General features: G+C 38.5%; 1 protein-coding gene across 4 annotated transcripts in view; it reads left to right on the forward strand.

Moving 5' to 3' along the window:
• The window catches only part of BCO1 (beta-carotene oxygenase 1), a 152640-nt gene that overhangs the window by 106878 nt on the left and 28714 nt on the right, over positions 1 to 17048 (forward strand). For 3 of the 4 annotated variants that reach the window (XM_072634170.1, XM_072634171.1, XM_072634169.1), the window contains 3 exons: positions 1882 to 1974; positions 2389 to 2517; positions 14989 to 15118. In XM_072634170.1, coding sequence (XP_072490271.1) covers positions 1882 to 1974; positions 2389 to 2517; positions 14989 to 15118 — 352 coding nt within the window. The remainder of the gene's footprint in view (positions 1 to 1881; positions 1975 to 2388; positions 2518 to 14988; positions 15119 to 17048) is intronic. The other variant, XM_072634172.1, reaches the window with a different exon arrangement.

The raw sequence follows: 17048 nt of genomic DNA on the forward strand, positions 1-17048 counted from the left end.
GCCTTTGTAAACTAATGCATTGGCATTGGCATTTGTTTCTTGTGAGTCAATATGTTCCTCAGAGCCCAATCACTCCTGGGTAAGCTGACAAAATCAGGTTTCTGAATGTAGAGACAAAAAGATCTTCGATAGACCAATGGTGACCTCATCAAGGAACAAGTACCCCATAAGACCAAAACCTGATGAACTGACACCCAATGCTTTCTTCTTTTATTTTTAACAATAATTTATGTAATTAACTTTAAAAATCAAAACAACTAAAAACTTTACAATTTTAACATTAGAATGTCCTTAACAACCACATTAGTTAGTTGTATCATTACTTTTGTCAATCTTTCCTACATCTTTTTAAAAACAATTTTTTTGAACCAATCATGTTTTGTCTAATCAGGCCTGGTGAGCACAAAGAAATATATCTTAAAACTGCAATCCAAATACCCACCATTTCAAAAGGCATTTGTTCCCTCACCATGTCCTCATATCCTGTCCCCAAATGATTTATGAAATTGTTTCCATCAAGCACCTAATTGCCACAAATTCCCAAATTTGGAATTTGAGGTTTCGTTTGTGGATAGACTTGGAACAGAATCTAATTGTGGCCAAAATTCCCTGATTTTTAGCCCAGCTTATCTTCTATAAGGGTGAAATCTTTGCACATTATGGTTCTATCTTGACCAAAACCACTTTCTCCTACAGATGGACCACCTGATCTGGGTACTCTACATCTTCTCTTAAATACTTCTCCATGTGGCTCTCTCTGTCTATGGTTTTCCCTCTTTCTTTCCTTTCCCAGGTTCAGTCATCTTTCTCTTGATTTTCTCTCCTTTCTCATTCTCCCTTCTACCTTTCTTTGCTTATTGGTCATAAGAACTGAAATCAATTTCCACTTTTCACCATCCTAACTGAATAGGTTATTTCCTGTTTTAATTTTAAAAGTGAACAAGTAGAAAGTTTTAGATTTCTCTCTTTAAAAAAAAAAAAGTGACTGTGCTTTGTATTCAATAGCCCTGAGTTGTTTTTTATTTTTCCTGAGACAGTGACTTTCTATAGCAGTGGTTCTTAACTTTTCTTTTGTGTCATGGACTCCTTTGGTGGTTGAGTGAAGCCTTTAGACCCTCTTCTCAAAATAACATTTTTAAATAATTGAAGGAAATGCTAAATTTCTATTAGAGGTTAATTTTTAAAGGTTGAGTTTTTTCCTATCTAAGTTCATAGACCTAAAATATATTCACAGACCCCACGTCTGTGCAACCCAGATTAAGAAACCTGGATCTATTTTTTTTTTAATTTCTCAGTTTTGCCTAATTTCAGCTAATGCTGTGATGTCCTGCTGCCAGGAGGAATGACATGTGATCGATGACTTGAGTGATGTGTTATACCAAGTCTCCTCCTCATGAATTCCATCCCTTTCACGATCAACATCCTAAAAGTCTCACCCCTTATACTTTGTATGCGTAAGCAAGTACAACTTAGTGTTGAAATCTCCCACCAGCACGATTAAAACCCAATTGCTTGGTTTCTCTCTGCATTCTCCTATACGGCTGAGTTTAGTTCCTAAAAGAAACTAGTTTGATGTTGAACTGCAGAGTGCACAGAGCGTTAAAGATCTGCTAGTACAGAGTGACAGGCAATTGACCTTCGGTCGAGACCTTTTATAAATAAAGAGTGTGCGTGCAGAAAAAGAGATAAAGGCACCAGTAACTTCTGAAGGAGAAGGGTCAGATAAAGAGAGAAAAGCAAGGGAGACAGGAAGACAGAGCTGGGAAGAGCTCACAGGGGAAGAAAGAAAAGGGAGAGAAAGAAGGGGAGAGGAACTGAAAAAGCTCTTCCCAGTTCATTTCTCCTTCCTCTAATTATATAGTCATTGTTGTTACTCATCAGGACAGCAGCAATACATTCTCTCCCTGGCCATGGATATGATCTTTGGCAAGAACAAGAAGGAACAGCCAGAGCCTTTAAAAGCCAAAATTAGAGGTAAGAAATGGCAGATATGGTAGAAAATGGGCTGTCATAGATGGATGAAACCTTTGGGCAAACTGAGGATAAGGAAGTCTGAAGGAGACTAGACTAGGAACATGCTCACAAACTCCTACATGCACATAAATCCTCCTATACATATGTTTGCATGTATAAATCCCTTTATTTATCCAAATATACACTTTCACATATTTGTATATAATTCATACACATCTATTCATTCTTCTTGAAAGTAAACGCCTCTTACTAGACCTCATCCCTAGTGAAAAACTAATATCCACCTAGTAAATACTCATTTCTAGTGTTTTGGATTTTACATATTTGGGGCTGTGTGGCTTCTGTTCATGTTATACTTCTTTCAGTGACTCAATGACCTCAAAAATGAAAGGAAAATGTTTTTTCTGTCTCTAGGTGAACTGCCAACTTGGCTTCATGGAACTCTCCTACGGAATGGTCCTGGCATGCACACCATTGGGGACACTACATATAATCATTGGTTTGATGGCTTGGCCTTGTTGCATAGCTTTACCATTCAAAACGGTAAGATCAGCAAATCATGCTTAAGAATTCCTCTGTCAATAATTCAGTTTAATAACACTTGTTAATTACCTATTACATGCAAGCCATTGTGCTAAGAGCCTAGGATGCCAAAATGAAAAACAGCACAGTCCTTGACATTCAAGAAATTTACCATTTAATGGTAGTGGTGGCAGGGAGGGGATATAACATGTATGAAGACTGGAAGAATACAAGGGAGCCAGTGATGGGGACAGAGTCAGAAAAAATTATCTGGGAAAATTTGAAGAGGGAGAGAATCCTTTCACCTGGGGCTATGGGAAAGGCACCCCAGAGAAGGTGGCACCTGAGTTTGATCTTAAAGGCAAAAAGGATGTCATCAAGCAGAAGTGAAGAGGAGGGTGCATTCCAGGAATGAAAGACAAAGTGCCCAAATGCATAGAGGAGGATGGAATGTCAGAGTTCATAAAATAGCCAGTTTAATCAGTTAGACTAGAATGCAGAGTGGGAGAAAAGGAATAATGTGAAACAAGGTTGGAAAGGTGGGTTAGAGCCAGATTACAGAGAGCCTGAAATACCAAGCTAAGGAGTTTGTATGTTATTCTAGAGATGATAACAACTCACCAATGGTTTTTGAACAGGGCAGTGACGTGATCAGTCATGTGCGTTATTGGATTCTCTTTTCTCAATAGCCTGAAAGAGGTGAAAGTCTGTTTTCCCTCTGCAGCTATGAACTTTTGCCTTGTTTTTTGAGTTAGCTATATACAGTCCAAGTACCTATGGTCTTGGACAGTTGAGGCTCAGAATTATGGAAAACTCTCACAAACTCACAGACTTAACAAAGTGGAAGGAACCTCAGAAGGCATTGGGCTAGAGTCCAATCCTCCATGTAAAGAATGAATCACATCTTCAAGGACCTGGACAGCTGTTCATCCAGTCACTGTTTGAAAACTTTACTGACTCTGGACAGCTTTATATAGTTTCTTTCATACTATTCCTGTCCTGATGCCCACTTAGTCTTCCCCTTAAGTCTCTTTTAGGATAAATATTCCTAGTTTCTCAAACCGATCCTGGTGTCCAATCTCCCTCCATCCTAGTTACTTCTGAGCCACTCATTATTTATTTCTCCCTCTGCTAAGAAGAAGCTGTTGTCTCTGCCCAGTAAATAGGTGCACCCATGGTAATTTGAGTTTAGCAAAAGCCAGTGTCCAAAACATGACCTCTAATCCAAACTAGCACATTTAACAAGTATCTGCTACATAAGAGGTCTTAGATAATAGGAATACAAAAACAAAAAGAAATACAAGTACTACCTCCAAAAGTTTCCCTTTTATTGGACTTTGAATTCAAGGGAACATGGTCATGAGGGGAAAGTGAACAAGAAAATTAACTTCTTATTCCTGGTCCTTAGCTGTTTCAAAGAAGCCTCTCTTTCTGGTGTGGGAGTCACAGTTGATTTTAAAAATAAGAAATAAACCAAAAAACAAAAAATCACTTCCTGACTTAGGTGAAAGGATTGTTTTCATTAATCCAAAGTTTGACCAGAGACTGTGAAAGTAAATGTCATAATTTATTTGTTTATTCCCTACCCTTCAAGAGGCACACATTTAATTATGCTGAATAATGAGCAAGAGACGAGAATTCGGGAGTCTCTTTAACCTTGTTCTGCAATGTCAAGATAGACTGTGGCCCATCTGTGAGGAATTCCAGAGCCATGTTTCCTCTGAGCCCCCAAGTTCACTGCACTCAAAGCTTAGCCATTTATAAGAAGTGTTTGGCATGTTTACAACCCAAGTGGATTCTATGTTTACATTTCGGGACAAGCTGAATTCATTTTTTGGGAAAAGACCAGATCAGAGGCCCAAGGTACCTAATGAACGTATTATTGGCGGAAACTCACTATGGAGAGATGTTTCATTTTCTTTTTCATCTCTTAATGACTTTTATTTGTCAGGATCATCATTTTATGGAGCACAAATGACAAAGGTGAAATTACTTAATCCTGTTTCATACCAAATTAAACCCTTAACATTACTTTCATCAGCAAAATCAAAGCACAAAGATATTACTCAGCAAAAGCTTCAAAGCAGATTTTATTTATACGTTTGTTCACATGGCCATGAAATGGTTGACAGTCCCTTGGAGGCAGCTGTGGGGGCTGGGAAAAGAACACTGGTTTTGGAGTCAGCCAACCTGGCTTGTGTCCTCGATCTCCTGCTTTCTACCCGTATGGCTTTGGGCAAGTTAGATACCCTCTCTAAGCTTCAGTTTCTTTATCTGTCAAATGAAGAGGTTGGACCAGATGACCTCTAAGAACCAGTCTAGCTCTGAATCTTTTATCTGATGAGCCTTTACAGGTTTTCACATTTATTTTTTCCTGTGATATTTTTATTGGTATAATTGGTTTTTATACTATGTAAATATTTCCCTTTACCCTTCTCTCTGCCCTCCCAGAGAGCTATTCCTTATAACAGATTTTTTTTAATTGAACTAAACCAATCACACACATGCGAAAAAAATATGCTGTTATATGTAATATTTCAGACCCATGAACCCTCACCTCTGCCAATGAGCAAGGGGGAGATATCCTTTCATCTCTTCTTTGGAGACAAATTTACTTTTTTATACTTTTGAAACATTGTTTTCTTTTTGATATTTCAGTCACTATGTATGTTTTCCTCCTGCTTGTTACTTTCACTATGTATCTGTTCATGTGAGATTTTCCAGGCTGCTCTGTATATATCATCTTCATCAGTTCTTAAAGCATAGTAATACTCCATTAACATAAGTCTGTTTAGCCATTCCCCAACTGATGGACTTCCATTTTGTTTCCAGTTATTTGCTATCACAAAAGTGCTGCTGTAAATATTTTGGTGCACACGGAGTATTTCTTTTTGTCAAGGATCTTCTCTAGGTGACATAAGCTTTGCAGGGGTGATTCATATGTCTAAAGGCTTAGGGATATTCATGCGGACATAGGAATTTTGAAGGAATTGCATATGTAGGTGCTTTGTAGAGCTCACTGATCAAATTCACCTGCCAGCCAATGTCTTTGATAGTAACACTTCAAGGATTTCTGCCTATGGGAATATGCATACTTGCTTAGGGAGACAAAAGCAAATTAAAGAGAATCCTATAGAACAGAGATTGACTTCCCTAAATTTCAGCTATGAAGGACTGGAGATTTAGAGCTGCAAGGGACTTGCCAACTCCTTTATTTTATGGATTATGAAAGTAAATCCCAGAGCAATGAAGAGACATCCTTAAGGCCATATATGGGGTGTCCCAAAAGTCTCAGTGGAGACTTAAGTATTAATAGCTAAAAAAGATATAAGACTTTTGGGTCGCCCTGTATGGTAGTAAGCAGCAGAACTAGATTTATTGCTCCATAGTCTTTGGAAGGAGAAGGAAAGAGGAAAGAGAAGTAGCATTTATATAGCACCAATTATGTGGCAGGTACTAGACTAAGCTCTTTACAAATATCTCATTTGATCCCCCCAACAAGCCTGCTGGGTAGATGCTGTTATAACACCCATCTTACAGTTGAGAAAACTGAGGCAAACAGAGTTTAATTGACTTGCTCAGGGTCGCATAGCAAATGTTTAAGATTGGATTTAAACTTAGGCCTTCCTGACTAGTCCCTTTGCTTATCTACTGTGCTACCTGTTTATCACCTCTTTTTTTATAACGAAAAACTGAAAAGTATTTTCAAAATTCAGTCCACTATATATGTTTATCAAGAGACACAGTGGGGCTCATTCACTTTCAAATGCAGAGTGATCCAAAATCTATACCATTCCTTTACAAATATGACTATTATAAGAAATCTGATTGAGATTTCAAAACCTGACATCTTTCCAAAACAAGATGAATGAATGAAAAAAGCATTTATTAAGTTGTGACTATATGAAGACCACTAGGGCAAGCAATGATGATACAAAAAAAGAAAAGTAAAACAGCTCTTGCTCTTTAGGGACTCACATTTTTATGAGAAAGATGACACATAGGGAAGGTTTCAGCTGCAAGTCAGAAGGAAAGGTCCCAGGGTCCTCAGGTTGCAGCAGCAAGGTAGATGATAATGCCTCTTCTGTAACATCATTTTCAATTGATGAAATGGTATCAGTTTCTAATGCTAAACCATTTGACCATGTGGCAAGAACTTGCTCTTCTGGATCTTTGGCACCTTGTAGCATCTGCAAGAGTAGTGACCAGGCTGCATCTCTGCAGGGGTTACTTCTCAGGATGATAGCTGAGAGTATGCAGCTGAAAGCATTGCTATTCCCAAGGCTCTTGGTCTCAGGGTCTTGGATGGTCTACATCAGGACCTTAGGGGAGATGGTGGTTAGGATAGTGGTAGGGACTTGACTTTCCTGGTACATGCTGCCTCCTCTCTCTCCTTCAAGTGTCCTTCTGTTTTCCGGTGAGGTTTAGTTTAAGAACCAAAATGCCAGCTTTTACAAGTCCGCATTTCTCATGAATTTCTCAGTTTCTTTCAATTCAACACTTACTAAACATCCTTGTTCTTAGTTGTGAGGAAGAAACAATATTCAGATAAGACAGTCTCTGCCCTCAATGAGCTCATTAATTTTTTGCCTAAAACAAGTTAATGTTTCTATTTTATGAGATAAGCTTCCAAACTGGCATTAACTCACTGTTATCCAAACAATAAAATGATCCCTCTAATTAACCAAGATGAGAGACATAGCTGATTGATAGCTCTGATGTGTTGAATGCCAAGGTTCAAAGTTACACTCCCAGCCCCTGGTATGGGCAAAGGTAGCAAATGGGCAAATGGTATCTTTGTCTAGGGGTATTATTATTATGTGTCCAGAAGAGAGAATGAGTATTACCCTAAGGTCTGAATCAGATTCAGGAAGCTATCTTTGACAGTGATCTGAGGTCCTTCCTGAGTTTGAGCAAGAAAGGGGTGAAAGTAAAGTAAAATTAGAAAGTAAAATCTTACCTACTAAGGAAAGGGTCGCACAATTATTGGATTAGGAAGCAGCATAGTATAGTGAAAAGACTGATGGATTTGGAATCAAAGGTCCTGTATTCAAAATCTGTTCTGCCAATTAAAATCTCTGTGATCTAGAGCAATCAATCAACAAACACTGATTAGGTGCCTACTATGTACCAGATACTAGGGCAGATGGCAGCAAGATTGTCATCTTCCTTGTTAAAATGTTAGAGGGATATGTGTTCTGTTAAGATATATCACCTAATTGTTGGGCAGTGGTTCTTTGGATTTTATCTGCTGGTGCCCAGTGGTATCAAATGGTAGATAATTTTTTTTTAAGTGAATATCTTGTCAGAATCTGTGCTTCACACAACTCAATACTTCCATTTTAGAATCAGCATGGTACCACAGACAGAGTTCTGGATTTGAAGACAGTGGATGTGGGTCCCAATTCTAGCTCTATCTGCTGTTGATATGATCTTCAAGCAAATCACTTCTCTCTGGACTTCAGATTTTCCATTTGTTAAATGAGATGGTTGAGTTAGGCTGTCTCTATAGTACCTCCCAGTTCTGACATTCTATGTTTATAGGAATATATGATCTAGAACTGTAAGGGACCTAAAAGATCATCTAATCCAGGGGTGGGGAACCTGTGGCCTCGAGACCACATGTGTCTCTCTGGGTCCTCAAATGTAGCCCTTTGACTGAATTGGGCTGTACTTGAGGACCTAGAGGGAAATATGTGGCCTCGAGGCCACAGGTTCCCCACCCCTGATTATTCTAATCCAATTTCTTCCTTAAGGAAACTGATTCCCAACAAGTTTGACTTCCCTAAAGTCACACAGATAGTATGACAGCAGGGCCACAATTCTGCTGTACAAGTTCAATGCTTTTTCTACAACACCTGATGCCTATGATGGATATTTAGCCTTCAATGAAGAATACTTATGTAAAAGGACACAAGTGCTGTCCAAGTATTTTTGAAGGACTATGGAATGTAGAAGAGAGAACAGACTTGTTGTGTTTGGTTTCAAAGGCAGAACTAAAAACTATGGGGAGAAATTGTAAAAAAAAGTAGATTTAGGTCCTTCATAAAGAAAAAAAAACCCAAACTCAGCAATTAAGTCTATTCTAAAGTAGAAATAGGCTGCCCCAGAGATGTTAAGGTCCTCTTTACAGTTGGTCTCTAAGCACAGTTCAGCAATTACTTGTTAAAGTTGTTGTACAGGAGATTTCTGTTCAGGTTGAACTAGATAGCCTCTCAAGTGTCCTCCATCTCTCCAGTCCTTTAAGGTCAGAGCAAAACACCAACATACATAAGGACACTCTGAGTATCTTCATTTGTCCTTCTCTGGAGCCTAAGAATCATTTCCTTTTTAGCTCCATGGTCAGAGAGAGTATATTAATCTACTGATCCTATGGGACATGCATTGGCCTCTCAATGGAGAGTCAGAGGAATCCCAGGGCTGCGAGGAGTCTCAGAAGGGCTATTCCATCCTTCTAGTCCCTTCCTTTCTACCTCATAGGCATCAAAAAAAAGGAAACAGATGATGTATACACCAGAAGTTTTAGGGTAAAGTAGAAGGGTAGAAGTAGTAAACTTCTAGAAGTAAAGAAGAAGGCTCTATCGATCCCATGAGGGGGGAATACTGAACTTGGTTGATATCAATGATTATACTCACCATTCTATACTTCAGTGGAATATTATGATGATAATAATAGATGTGATGTGACCTATGAGGGAAAAATAGCAGATAAAAAATTTCAATAATTATCTTTATCACCAAAGAATATTTGTGAAGCTCCTTTTCCCAAGCAACTAGACATTTATGAGTGCTTTGAATGTAGTTCTGGATCCTAAATCAATCTGGTTTCCTTTTTTGTGTTTGTATCTTTTGAGCCTAGCACAATGTCCTGCACACAGCAGGCATTACTAAATACTTATGGGATAGAGTCAGATTGCACAGATCACATCAGATATGTTCTCTGCCTTCTCATTTTACAGTCTAAGGAAATATGATGCTGTTAATTAGCACAGAGGGAATACACAGAGAACCTACACTGAATCAAAGTGTAATGAATGCACTGGAAAGCCCCTTGCCCTTTGTGACACAGAACATGTCCATCATCTGTCTTTCTCCCTCTCTCTCTCTCTGTCTCTGTCTCTGTACCTCTCTCTGTCTCTGTCTCTCTCTCTTTTTCTGTCTGTCTCTCTCTTTGTCTTTCTCTGTCTCTCTCTCTCTGTTTCTCTCTCTGTCTCTGTTTGTCTCTATCTGTCTGCCTCTCTCTCTCTTTCTCTCCTTTCTCTCCCTCTTCATTTTCTCACCTTCACCTGTCCTTATTAGCAGGTGTTATTGTCCTTTGCTCTTGAAGATCAGCAGATCTGAGTCTGCAAAGAAAGGATACTACCATAGAGCTATGGCTCAAACTCTCTCAGCATGCTAGGGGGAAACCCTAGGATCTGCTTCTCCTACTCACCACTGTAGCTCCTGAGCCCCCAGTGGTGTGCTTCCTGTCTATATAAAATCATTCGCAATGATGACCCCAATGATGAAATACAGGACATTTATTTAAGCAGTAAAGCAAAAGCAAAAAATCAAATACATCACAGTTACTCAATAGAAAGTAAATGCAAGAATAATCAATACATGACAGTCCTCACATAAATCTGAGTCTCACTCTCCCTTCAGTAGAAACAGTGTTGAGAAGAATGGACATATATATATATATATATATATATATATATATATATATATATATATATATATATATATATATTATATATCAAATTTCACATATATTATGTATATCAAATCAAATTTCTCAAAGTGATAAAATAGTAATAAGTTCTTTTAGCTCATAATCATCCTTAAAAGTATCCTGAAGTACTGTTTGCATTTGTGACATAAACAGTATCCTTAAGCCAGATAACTACAAAGCTCCACAGATCAGTTATCTGGGAAACACAAACAAGCCTAGCCAACTCTTCAGTCAACAGGACGCCACATTGGCTTTTAGCTTCTTCTAACAGCCAAGACACAGAGCTTGTCTTTCTCCTCTGTTTTTTCCTCTCAAACCAAAGGAAGACAACAGAGAACTACCAGGCACTTCTGAGAGAAATGACCTCTTTCAAACTATGGATGATGCTAAAGATAGGTGATAGAGAGAGAGAGAGAGAGAGAGAGAGAGAGAGAGAGAGAGAGAGAGAGAGAGAGAGAGAGAGAGAGATAGATAGATATTAAGAGCCTGGCACTGTGTCAAGTGCTCAGGATACAAATAGAAGTAAGACAGTCCCTGCTCTCAAAGAGTTTACATTCTAATGAGGGAAGACAACACATAAGGGGAAGAGGCAAATGACTAAGCAAAGTAGCTTGGTTAGAGATGTCTTCAGGTGCTGGTGAAGTCTTGGAACCAAAGAATATAAGATCAAAGCTGACCTATCAAAACCCAGGGTAGATTCAGGGTTGGAGTCCCATTCTCAGGTGATGAGGAAGTGGAATCCAGATGGTATGTCTGGAAAATAAAGGCCAATAGTGGAAATTCAGCTCACTTCCAATGAACTTCAGCCCTTTTTTCAGTCAATTAGCAACTCCCAGTGTAGCAGCTCTAGCCATCCTATCAGCTGAGTATTTCTGCTGCAACCTTCTTTGTCTCACGAATCCTTTGGCAGTGGTGACCATGGACCTCTTTTCAGAATAATGTTTTTAAATGCATAAAATAAAATATACAAGATTACAAAGAAAATCAATTACATTGAATTAAAGATATATATATATATATATATATATATATATCTCCCATCCATGTTCACATATGCTGGGATCTATCCACAGACCCCAGTGTAAACCCCAGTTTAAGAACTCCTGGGTTACTCCTCTCACTTAGCTTTTTCTTTTTGGTTCTTCACTACTCTTAATTTCTCAAATCAGAAGGTTTTGGTTCTCAGGGACTCCTCTTTCTTTTTAATGTAAAACACAAAATCCAGTTTTCTATCAGTTATGAAACCAAGTCATACCATCATCTCAAAACAGCTATTTGATTTAGTGCTTTAAGAGTTTTAATCTCTCAAGCTCTAAAAATATTACATGCATATAAGCTGAGGAACCATCACACCTGCAGGCCAGGTCATTTTTCTGTTCTCATATGTCATCTTCAATTCTCAGGCCAGTCCTCCTGTGTCTGTCTTCACATTTTAACAGAAAAGCTATTTCTTCAAATATATATTTTAGCCATTTTTCCATGTACAAAAATTCTTTTTCTGTCTCTTTCTGCAACCAGACTGTTCATCAACAAAAGACACTTTATATCTTTCATATGTTGACTTAATCCTTTTTCTTTATAAAACAGTTCATTTTCTTCCCCTTTTAGCAACCAAACAGCTGATATACACAAGCATAAATACATTTCTTTATTCATATCAGATGCAAATCCATGCATATGTGGGATAGAGAAAGGTTCTAGAAGAATTTTTGTGGTCAGAATGAATTGGCAAACATTATCATCCATTTTATATATGACTGGAAGAGCAGAGATTTCAGGTGGAGTTACATCAAATACAAGAGTGGTAGTTCATAGTGACCCAGTGAAATGTGTATTAGCAAACAGTGAGACTGATCCTGGTCTTCAGTAATAATTGAATGCATTCCTGTCTTCAGTTCAACTGAACACTTATTAAAGACTTTTATATGAAAAGGCCTGTGTTTGGCACTGGGGACATAAAGTGTGTTCATCCTTCATTAGCGAAGAAGACCATGCCATCAGAGAAGTGATGACATGATTTGCACTTGATTTTGTTTTGAGTGAGGGAGGGCTGTGCAGGTCACCAGCCTCACTTCTCCTCCAGAGCCATCTGAATCCAGTGACCAGATATTCATCAGGAAGACTGAAGATGATCCAGAATGAGGCAATTGGGGTTAAGTAATTTACCTGCCCAAGGTCACACAGCTAGTGTCAAGTGTCTGAGGTGAGATTTGAACTCAGGTCCTCCTGACTCCTGCACTGGTGCTCTATCCACTGCACCACCTAGCTGCCCAAGGGGACACAAAAATAAACCATAACACAATCTTACCCTCGCCAAGAGGTCATTCTGAAAGTGAGGTACAATAGATATTCCAAGAAGCATAATCTAAGCTACGTAGTGATGACACTGGCAGAATGTTCCAGGAAATTCTGAGGTAAGAGAGAACTTTGGATAAGAGAATCAAGGAAATTTACCCGGGAGAAGGTAGCACCAGATTTGAACCTTAAAGGAAGATGAAGATTTCGAAAGTAAGAGATAAGGAGGGAGTGTGTTTCAGAAGTGAGCTCCCTGAGAGCATAAATCTGGCTGTATTTGTACTTGTAGCTCTGCTAAAAGTCCCAGAGCGTTTCTGCACTTTGTAAGTGCAAGAAATGTTTGCTGAATTGAATTGGATAGAAGCCAAAATAAAGCACTGAGAAAGTGCAACCAAGATCTAAAGGGTTTTATTTAGGATTATATGCAGGGGTATACTGGGGACAGCTCTTACTGGTTCTAGAGAGCTGATTGTTAAATTTTCAATGTAAGCAATTCCACCTCAAACATCAGCAAATGCTACAAGTCAGGGCTTGATTTGTTATTTTGTTAATTGTCTAGACTTTAGAAAATGATAATAATGCTTATTAAATGTAAGAGTGTGTTCTGTGCTCATTTTTCCCCCTGACAGCCAGTTATTAAAAAATTTAAAGCACACCCTCTTACACAAATCAAAATATTAGCAATCATTCTTTCAAGGCTAAACTCAAGTACAAGCCTATCCTGACCCCCCCAGTTGCTAGTGTCCAGCTCTCTGAAACTACCTTACATGTACTGTGTATATGTTTGTATTTAAGAGGTAAAATGGTTTGTGTTTAGATAGCTGCCTTTTGAGTCATCAGAAAAACTCAAATTCAAATTTGTCATTTGACACATGCTGGCTACATGATCCTATAAAAGTCACAATAATCTCTTGGTGCCTGGGGCAACTCTACTACTATATGTTGAAGGGTAGATACCAATCTGCTTTGGCAACACTTTTCTTCCTGGGAGTTCTCACACCAAAGAAATCACACGTCCAGTACATGAAAATATTTTGTTTTTATTTCTCTGTGTTCTTGTTGGCCCCCTCCACTCCAATCTCCCTATAGATTGTAAGTTCCTTGAGGAAAGAGACTATCTCCTGTGCTTATGTAGTACAGTGCCTAACACATTGTAGGCACCTAGTAAATGATTGTTGAATAAATGAGTCTTACTTAAGAATATCAATTCCTATATCAAATCAACCACAAAACAAGCCTTAACATAATAATCAGTAAGAAACAGTTTCTAAATTAAAATATCACTAAGCTAGTCAAATTCTAATCTGTGGTCAAACCTAGTTTTAGTATAGTTATTTCCCTCTATAAGGAGTTAGAAAAGACACCTTAAAATTGCTTTAAAATAGTGTTTCCACTGAACTTTTCTCAAAAGATTGGATTTTTATTCTCTTAGAGTTAAATATATACATATGTGTATATATACTACACACACACACACACACACACACACACACACACACACACACACACACACACACACACACATATATATTTATATCCTTGGAGTATCAGGTTAGGCTAAGGCCTGGACTTAAGGATGGAAGAGAAGTCAGGGTCAGGGCTAGGGGTGGGGACTGGGAATGGATCTGAAGCTGGGTCTGGGTCAGAGGTTGCATAGCATAGACCCCTCTCCCACTGGAAATGTACATGAACCAACCACAAGGAAGGAGCTGGCAGCTGCTGGCCCTGATTGATCTGATCTTCCTTAAAGTTCAACTGATTAATTATCAAACACACTCTATGGGGACCCCATTTTTCAAACAATAAAGGAGATTCTCACCTAACCCTATCACGGCTGGGAGGTTCAGAGAAGGCTTCATGCAGGAGGTTTTGAGTTGGATTGGGTAAGAATTCAACAGATTGGGGTGGGAATTCCAGGCTTAAGAAGCTTCCAGGAAGCAAAAGGGAGGTGTGTTCTGGGGACAAAGACAATTTGGCTGGAGCATGCAGTGGGTGGAAAGGACTAGTTGGATATAAAACTGCAAGAGCAGAATTGAATTTAGTCCAATTCAACATTTATTAATACACTTATTACATGCAAGGAGCCCTTCTTAGAGACAGCTAGGTTGGCACAGTGGATAAAGAGTCAAGGCCTGGAGTCTGGAACCTGCTTTCAAATCTGGCCTCAAGCACTTTCTACTTTTGTGACTCTGGATGAGTCATTTAACCTCTACCCACCTCAGTTTCCTCATCTATAAAATGGGAATAACACTTCCCCCCTTGTTGTAAGGGTCAAATGAGATAATATTTTTAAGGCACTTAACCCGGTGCCTTAAGGTTTTTTATGTCTATGTTTTCTTTCACAACATAACTATTATGAGGACACAAAGATGAACATTTCTTGGTACACTGGGCTAAGGCATGAAGGAAAGGAAATAACTAAGACAAATTTTGAAGTGCTGAAAAAATCTGGGTCTGAGAAGATTCTGTTTCTTCTGTTCCAGGTGACGTTCATTACCGAAGTAAATACCTCCGAAGTGACACCTACAATTCCAATATTGAAGCCAACAGGATTGTGGTGTCAGAGTTTGGAACTATGGCTTATCCAGATCCCTGCAAAAATATATTTTCCAAGTAACTATCTGTTTTAAATTATGATCTGCCTTCAGAAGCTCTCACTGTTACAATAACTCTTTTTCACTCCTCTGCTTATTCTTTCCTATCTTGCATTTTAAGGTTCGGTCCTTCCTTTGTCTGCACCACCTGTTAAAGGCATTCTATCACTGAAGTTATTTTAGATTTGTAGTGCCAGGGCCCTTTAGGCATGAGACAAATTCTTATCTATCAGACTAGTGACTGCCAATAGGGCTACTGGAAAACAGTCCATTCAATTCCACAAACATTTAAGTTAAGGTTAATATGATAGATGTCTCAGTTATACTCATCAGTGAAGGGAGCTTGAGCATCCAAGGAGCACAGATTCATAGAATTCCGAAATATCATCTTGTTCCACCCCCTTCATTTTGCACATGAGGAAACTAAGGCCTGATGAAAGGGTGTTGACTTGCACATGGTCACTGAGATAGGAAGTAACCTGGAAACTAAACCTGGATCTTATGACTCCAAATAAAGTACTTTTTCCATGCTACTCATATTATCGATGATGAATTGGAGATCAAAGTGAAGCGACTTGTAAATAGTCATACAGATAACCAAGAACAGAGTTGGGATGGCAACGATTGGCGCAGCTCTGCCAAGAGGTAGATAGCTACAACATTTTTCCCAGACTCCTGAGCACATGGCTCTCAAACACAGAGCATAACTAAATAATAGCAGAGCTATTGGGTAAGACAACCTAAGTGCAGAGGCAAAGAATCTCATTTCCTCCTTACTGGGAAAAAAGAATTCATCAACAGGGAGTTGCCTTTTCTCTCTTACTACACATTTCAAAATCCTTCTTCATCATCCTCTACCTCTCCTTCTCTCTCTGATGAAGAGGTGGTCTTTCTTCTTACCAAGACCAATACTCTTATTTGTTTTTTTAAGCTTTCATTTAGTATTTTATTTTTCCCCAGTTACACGTAAAAACAATTTTTAATATTTGTTTTTAAAACTTTGAGTTCCAAATTCTCTCCCTTTATCCTTTCCCACTCTCCCACCTCCACTGAGAAGGCAAGTAATTCAATATAGGTTATACATGTGTAGTCATGCAAAATATATTCATAATAGTTATGTTGTGAAAGAAAACACAGACATAAAAAACCTTAAGAAAAATAAAGATTTTTTTAAATGTATGCTTCAATTTGTATTCAGACACCATCAGTTCTTTCTCTGGGGATGGATAACATTTTTCACCATAAGTCCTTTAGAGTTGTCTTGATCATTGTATTGGTGAGAATAGCTAAGTCACTCACAGCTGATCATCTTAACAATATTGCTGTCACTTTGTACACAGTACATTTCACTTTCCATTAGCTCATGCAAGTCTTTCCAAGTTTTTCTGAGAGCATTCTGCTCATCATTTCTTATAGTGTGATAATATTCCATAATAATCACATCCCCAATTGATGGGCTTCCCCTCAACTTCTAATTCTTTACTCCTAGAAAAGAGCTGCTACATATATTTTTGTTCATATAGGTCTTTTTTCTTTTTCTTTTTAATCCTTTTGCGATATAGACCTAGTAGTGGTATTGCTAGGTCAAAAGATATGCATGGTTTTATAGCCCTTTGGACATAATTCCAAATTGCTCTACAGAATAGTTAAATCAGTTCACAGCTCCACCAACAATGCATTAAAGTTTCATTTTTCCCACATCCCCTCCAATATTAAGACCAACTACTCTTTTGATCCTACTCGTATCAGTCTTCTCCAGAAGCCTCAATTATTTCCTCTCTTTCTCTTATCCTCCATCTCTCCTCCCTGTGGGCTTCTTTGCCTATGTCTATAAATCCACCCAGATATCTTCCATCCTTTAAAAAAAATAATCCATCACTTGGACCTGCCATTCCCTTTTAAACTATCATCTTTTATCTCCTCTCTCTTTCAGAGCCAAACTACCAGGA

The sequence above is a fragment of the Notamacropus eugenii genome, chromosome 1, assembly GCF_028372415.1.
Source record: "Notamacropus eugenii isolate mMacEug1 chromosome 1, mMacEug1.pri_v2, whole genome shotgun sequence".
NCBI classification, from domain to species: Eukaryota; Metazoa; Chordata; class Mammalia; order Diprotodontia; family Macropodidae; genus Notamacropus; species Notamacropus eugenii.